Source organism: Limulus polyphemus, unplaced genomic scaffold (assembly GCF_000517525.1).
Source record: "Limulus polyphemus unplaced genomic scaffold, Limulus_polyphemus-2.1.2 Scaffold352, whole genome shotgun sequence".
NCBI classification, from domain to species: domain Eukaryota; kingdom Metazoa; phylum Arthropoda; class Merostomata; order Xiphosura; family Limulidae; genus Limulus; species Limulus polyphemus.
In genome coordinates, this window is record NW_013665962.1 from 641,328 (window position 1) to 648,927 (window position 7,600).

Genomic DNA, 7,600 nt, shown 5'->3' on the forward strand with positions numbered 1-7,600 from the left:
AACTGAAATCACTCTACATGAAAGCCAACGTCACCTTCACAACTGAAATCACCCTACATGAAAGCCAACGTCACTTTCACAACTGAAATCACCCTACATGAAAGCCAACGTCACCTTCGTAACTGCACTAGAATCACAGAGCTGACTTTCGACGGTCATTTGGTAATAATTATATAATGTTTTTAGTTACAGTTTAATCAGATATTACATTGTTCTTTATGGGTTCTAAACAAAAACTTCCAAAGAAATTTTTGGTTAAAAGCTTGTGTATTTTCTTAAGTGTTTTTCTGGAGATTATTAAATGTATGTAACCTGTTCCATTTAATAAACTTAAAGCTATAGAAATTCAAAATTTGCAAAGCTAATCAGTCAAACGTTAAATCATTTATAGTTGAAACATTTTGGAGAACCAGTTCAACAAACATTCAGATCGATAAATTTCTCATGAATAACAACAATAAAAAAAAAGGATTTTCACGACAATAACTCCAGCATTATTTTGAAACCCCCAAGAAAGGCTATCAAGCAAAACTGTCTTTTAATTTAAAATTCGAAATTCCCTCTTCCTGTATAGCTTTTTTTTTTCTTCTTCACATTACTAAGGTTGTATACTAAAATATGCCATTTGTATTCTTTAAGACTTACCACTTGGATAAGAAAACATTGAACACTCTAGAGATTGAAGGAGTTTACTCCACATAGAAATTTAATATACATTTTTATTTTTCCTGCCTTGAGTTTTGTTAAGTAGCCAATACTACTTAATTGATTTATTTATATGTAAGTTGTAATATTTCATAACTTGTTTATACTATGCGATACTTTTATTATTGATTATAATTAACATCTGGTCAAAGTAAGCAACCTACAGAGATTAGAACGAAAAATATCGCTAATTTGTATACTGGCCTAACGTAATGTCATAAAGCAAAAATACTGTAATTGTTAACAATGATTTGGGTTTAATCCCGGTAATATCCCATGAAGTTCCACAATTTAGGATATTTAAGCCAGTTTTTAATCCATTTATTAAGCTAACAATGCAAAACAAAATCCTCATAATAAAAACATATATAACAAGAGGGAATCCTCAATAGCCGCGGCAATTGATATTCTTTTAGGCAGGATTAGGTTAAATTAGTCTATGAAGCCTTCGGTGTGGTCAAATACACCAATCGAAAGGGTTTGGCCTCCTGAGTCCAAAACTGTAATTAGATCTCAAATCGGTTAAGCGATGCCGAAGCTATGAGCTAAAAGTTTGTAATTGAAAAAAAAAAAAAAACTCAGAGCCGTTCTATGAGCCGCTACGCCCGCGGCTAATAAGAAATAATAAAAAGTAAATATATCATGTATATTAAACATTTCAATCAATACTTTTAGAGAAACCAACAATAAAACACACACAAAAAACAGAAAACAGTATGACGTTTCACAAACATAAGAATTATTTATTTGCTTCATGTTCTTTCTCCGGTGAATCAAATATAGAACAGAAAATCCTTCATGACAGAAAGTCGCTTTATTTAGCATAAAGACAAAAACGTACTGGACACAACGGAATCCATTATGCTTAGAAGAGGACTTGTCATGTTGGAAATGGGAAGATACCAGAGGGCAGAAACAACAACTACAGTTGGTACTTCCACAGACTTTACATTCTGAAGCACTTTGACATCCCCATAATTTTCCAACACTAGATACCTAGGTGTTAGGAAGACACTGAAGAGAGTAAAATAATGGTTGTGTGATTATTGAAGAGGAGTACATGAAGCTACAGGCAACACACCGTCATCACTGACGTTTGAAAGGAAAATTAGAGTAGCATTAGACCTATTGTATTCAGATCTATAGGACAGTCACTTATCCAAGTTTCACATAGAACATAGGACAGTCACTTATCAAAGTCTCACATAGAACATAGGACAGTCACTTATTCAAGTCTCATGTAAAACATAGGATGGTCAGTTATCCGCAGAACATAGGACGGTCACTTATCCAAGTCTCAAAAAGAACATGCAGAGAGAGTAAGAAATACCATCGATCTCATACATTACTTTACCCAGAAAAACGTAAATGAGCAAGTGATAAAATTAAAAGTCATTATAGTGCTAATGCTGATAAGACTGGATTCCATTGAGTTGACATGGTATGGCTGTACATTTTCTAAAGTCAAGCAGATGCTCGGAAGGTTCATATGTTATATTGAGAATAATCAGTGATGTAGCTTACAGAATCCAGAAAGTGTAAGCCAAAGGTCATCAATCATGATCTTCAGCAGTACATTACTGATAGCATGGCAAGTTAAGTAAGTTCAGAGATGAATTTATCAGTGGAAAGTCAACCTGCTGAAGAGTCAAAGACTGTTGTCAAGACCACTTCCAGAGAATTACCTAGGATAAAATCACCATCGGATTCGCTTAACCACCTACCTATGGAGAACTTCTCCAGTGACAGGAGAGCAAAGAACGATAAGGGACAAGAGACTATTCAATCTGCATACCACATGCCTCGGAAAATAAAACCTTCAAAAAGACTTGGTGAATGGACAGTTTAGTGCAATGTTTTACTTGTGTATTAGAATTGTTCAAGAAACTCCAAATCCAGAAGGGGGCAGCGTTGTAAGCTGTGTTTTCAATGTTATAATTTAGTTGTTTAATAGAGGGAACTGTTAATCATGATTATGATGCGACAGCTAGAAAGTTCATGATGATGTAATAATCGAGAACTTCCGTGGAGTATGTAGAAATAACAATACATTTTAAATATGAGAATCAGTGAAGTAATGAGTGAATAAGAAGCTACTGAGTACTGAGAAAATGATTCAGTTCAGTGTCAGAAAAGCTATTCAGTGCTAGAAGTGAGGGTTGTCACGTCTATTCTGTTAGTCGCTCGGTTATTAATGAAATTCTGAGAGTAAGTTATTTGTCATTAGTCTCGAAATATCTGTTACAACAGTTTTGTGAGCTTAGGCCTACAAAGTACAAGTGAACGTAGTCTGTAGAAACGTAATAGAAGAAATAGAATAATTCGTTATTGTTAGATGGATTTCTCGTTATTTTACCAAATAACCCAAACGAACCCACCCACAAATAGAATAAGCTATAACGATTAATCCTCCTTATCTATTTCTAATGGTGCCGGAGCGGATAAAGCGACCACAACGTCATTGAGAGAAGACTACATTATATCTGCTATATCCAGTGCCGACGAGGCCTTTCGTACAATATCAAGGTCTCTCAATCTGACTGGGACAGGAGAGACATAGGACATAGTTGTGATCGAAACGCTTTTTATATCATCACTTGCTTGAATAACTATTTCTGTGTGAAATAGATGAAGTTGGTACACTGTAATTATTATTAATTATTTATATATCTTTACATATAAAAATTGGAACTGTGATTTTATTAACATCAAATTATTTATTTATTTTAACACCAAGTTCTTTATTATTAATATTATTCAGTTATTTATCTTGAATTAACATTACTCATCATTCTGAAGAACTGCTAATTACTCAGCCGTGCTGCAAAGAAATCAGATATAAACTCCACAGAGAGTATAAAGCATACCCTTATGTTACAAAGTTCTTATTTTATAAAGCTGTAATTGCTAAGCCTAAAAATATTATAACTTTCATGGACACGGATAAACTCCGCAGATTTCACGTGTATATATATAACAAGATACAATGTTCCGTTTTTCATTCTATGTGTAATGATATGAATCTGTTAGATAAAACTAAATGTAACAGTTTTTAATAGGCCTTGCATGGTTTGGTGATTATAACATTCGATTCGCTATAATGTGACGGAAAATCCCACTGTCAGTTGGTAATAGAGTAGCCCAAGAGTTGGCGATGGATGGTGTTGAATAGTTCCCTTCCTTCTATTCTATCACTTCTGACGTAGTAACAGCTAGCGTAGATAGCCCTTGAATAGTTTTGCACATCATTCAACAAACAAACAGTTTTTAATTAATTGACAACTTAAACTTACTGAACTATAACCATTTTTAATGTTAACTAAATACAAATGAAAAATTGAACAGTACATAGTTATCATATATGAATAGAGGCTGAATACAAAATAACGTAGCTTACCAACTGTGTGCCGAGACTCGTTTCTCGATAAAAAGGGTCAATAATTTGCCAGGTGGTTAGGATGACTATGTCCACAACAACCAACACTCCAACAACCATAAACAGCTTGTAGTCCTTTATGATCTGTGATGAAATAAATCATTACAAGTCTATTATCATAATACTACCCATAGTTATAAATGTAGTTATTATTCAATAACAAATAGACATATCTTGATATTGTCCGCAGAACCACGAACAAACTGACTGTAAACAAGCGGGTTTAATTTAGTTTTTATGCATAAAAATTGAAAATGTTCAAATAAACAGGAAATATTAAAGACGTGATTGTCAGCGTCATCTATAATTGAATATATCTTCTGTTCATTTAAAAATCTATGATCAACACTGCAAAGTTAAAATAAAATATATATACATTTTTGGACATTTTTAATACGCTAGAATTGGTCTCAACGGATCAAATAAGTACCTAATCCGAAGTAACTGATAAAAATTGATAAGAAATTTAACTGGAAGCATTGTGATTACGATTCGATAGTTTTCAGTTAAAATAAATCAGCAATAATCAATTTCAGTTCTAGAGGTGACTGGATATATATATATATATTCCTCTGTCTCAGTGATACGATAGCTTGACAATAAGGACATTGTGGTTTCAAAAAAGTAACTATTTGGTGTTATGTTGTTTCTATAACTTAACCAGTTTATTTAATATAGTGCTAGTGTAAAAGTAAGCACTATATAACATATACTTAACGCGTAAGCTTAGAGTACGAGGTATAGTTGAAACACGAACTCAATGTGCTATGTATAGTTAAAATATTACATCACTACTTCAATTAAATACCGAATCAATCTGTAATCCATAATACAACTATAAGGTTGATGCGTAACGCAGAGTTAATTATCAAGATAGTGTACAATGCACAAAGGTCCAAAGTGAAATCAGCGGGTAATTAAAATATTACATCAGTGTGTAACAAATAACCAGATAGTATGCTCTCTGCATAAAACATTAGCTCAGTTAAAGCATGGAATCAATTAATTAATTAAAACATTAGCTCAATTAAAGCATGAGATCAATTAAAATATTACATCAGTGTGTAACAAATAACCAGATAGTATGCTCTCTGCATAAAAAACATTAGCTTAGTTAAAGCATGGGATCAATTAAAACATTAGCTCAATTAATGCATGAGATCAATTAAAACATTAGCTCAGTTAATGCATGAGATCAGCGTGCAATGTGTAATTAAACTATCACATCAGTGTATAACGCATATTGCAACAGCGAGCTCACTGTAATGTATAGTTCAAACGTCATATCAGTGTAGATTAGAAAATGTAAATATTAATTCAATGGGCAAGTAAAACTAAAACACAAGCTTAGTACGCACTATACAATAAAAATAGATCATAGCCCAATGCAGAGTAAAAACATCGTCTAGTTTGCAAAGTATGATTAAAATATCATTGCGTTTTGTAATGCATATTTTAAATATTGATCATCATTTATGTAACATAACTAAAACATTAACTTAGTTTACAATAGTTAAATGAAACAGAAGGTCAAAGTGGTTTGAATTTCGCGCAAAGCTATACAAGGGCTATCTGCGCTAGCTATCCCTAATTTAGCAGTGAAAGATTAGAGGGAAGGCAGCTAGTCATCACAATCCACCGACAACTCTTGGGTTACTCTTTTAACAATGAATAGTAGAATTGACCGTCACGTTATAACGCCTCTACGGCTGAAAGGGCATGCATGTTTGTTGGGACGGGGATTCGAACCCGTGACCCTCAGATTGCGAGTCGAGCACCCTAACCACCTGGTCATGCCAGCGCAAATAACTAATTAAGTAACTTTAGGCTTCAAAACAAACAAAAGTGTTTTTGTAGGAAAGGGTCGCGAACCATGAATCCTCATGTTTACACTCTGGGTATACCTGGCCAGGTCAAAGTGATTTATAACTAATCATCCTATTAGTGTGTAACATTTAACCACAGTAACTGATTTTACAGTACGATTATATCTCGCTGTGTGACATATATATATACTTGAAGTAAGATCTCTATGTATTCAAATAATTCAAATATTGATTCATTATATTGTCAATGGTTAAACATGAGGTTTACGATTAGTTACAGAAGTTCGTAGCTATAACAGTTTGTTTATTTCTGAATTTCTGCGCAAAATGCCATAAAGCTATCTGCGCAATATCGTCCTTATATTTGAGCTGATAAACTGGAGGGAAGGCAGTTAGTCAACAGCATCCATCGCTAACTCTTGGGCTACTCTTGTCTAGAATTTGACTGTCACTCTTTTAATCTATAAGTTTTAATGAGTTGACGAGCTAAATTTTATACGCTTCGTTCGTTCAAATAATAGTTTGACTTCTAACAAAATGATGGGCTCAAATGTGTATTTCATGTCCAATGTACTAAAGATTACAACATGATTCTGTTGTCTATCTGCAGAACGATATAACTCATGATTCTTGATGTTTTATCTATTAGCGTATTAAAGTGAATTTGATATCTAGTGATAGTTGATGAAAAAAGTATTTGGAGTCAGTCTATAAAGTTAACGAACAACTGATTTTAATTTATATTTTATATATATAATTAACACGATTTGAATACAATGGTCATCTTGGTTGAAACTTCAATATGATTTTTTTTATAAAAATTTAGATCTATTAGGAGTTAACCAATCATTATCTTGATAAACAACGTAGCGATGAAACTTGAGGTTGTGCGAAGAAGTGAAAAAATATAACACAGGCTTTGATTTGACGTAATGGTAGGGGTGCATATTTACTTACGGCACAAGCCGAATGTTTCGTTTAGAGTAGGATAAAATATATGTTTTACTTTCTATTTTAAGCATAGTGTTTGAAGCAGCAGTAAGTAAAGAATGTTCATAAATTCTAAGCGTGTGCTTGAAATTATCTTCAAGAAACTATGTGCAGTTGCTGGTAGGATTAAACAAAAGCCCCCTTAAAAGCATAACTATTTTAATTATAAGCTTTTGTTAGACAAAATACAGGTATGGAATCCCTAGTTTAAAAGAATAGTGTAAATTACCCTCGCCTAACAAGAAGTTCGAAGATTTTTTTCTACGAAATGTTAATTAAGAAACAAGCACAGCAGATAAAAAACAAACAAGTTTGGTCAACACAAGAAAGTACTATTTACTTCACGTTGTATAATGATTTCACATATCTTCAGGTTGAAAAGGCAAATTTAAAATAAAACTGAAAGGAACTTTAAATTAAAGTATGCCATCTACTCTCACAGTCCACTTTTGACCAATCACAAGTAGGATTAATTTACTTGATATTAGACGCTGGTATTAGGCCTATTATATCTTTAACACTACGTTCTATATCTATACCCTCAGGAATTTTCAAGAATTAGAGGAATGTTTGTTTGTTTTTTGTTTTTTTTAATTTCGCGCAAAGCTACACGAGGGCTATCTGCGCTAGCCGTCCCTAATTT

The 7,600-nt window shown here is 33.1% G+C and overlaps 1 protein-coding gene across 1 annotated transcript in view; it reads right to left on the reverse strand.

Annotated features, from left to right (window-relative positions):
* LOC106457620 (gamma-aminobutyric acid type B receptor subunit 2-like) overlaps nucleotides 1-7,600 on the reverse strand; it is a gene marked incomplete at its 5' end in the record, with an annotated part of 50,430 nt that overhangs the window by 17,744 nt on the left and 25,086 nt on the right. The window contains one exon of the mRNA XM_022383616.1: nucleotides 4,103-4,225. Within this exon, the coding sequence (XP_022239324.1) occupies nucleotides 4,103-4,225 (123 nt within the window). The remainder of the gene's footprint in view (nucleotides 1-4,102; nucleotides 4,226-7,600) is intronic.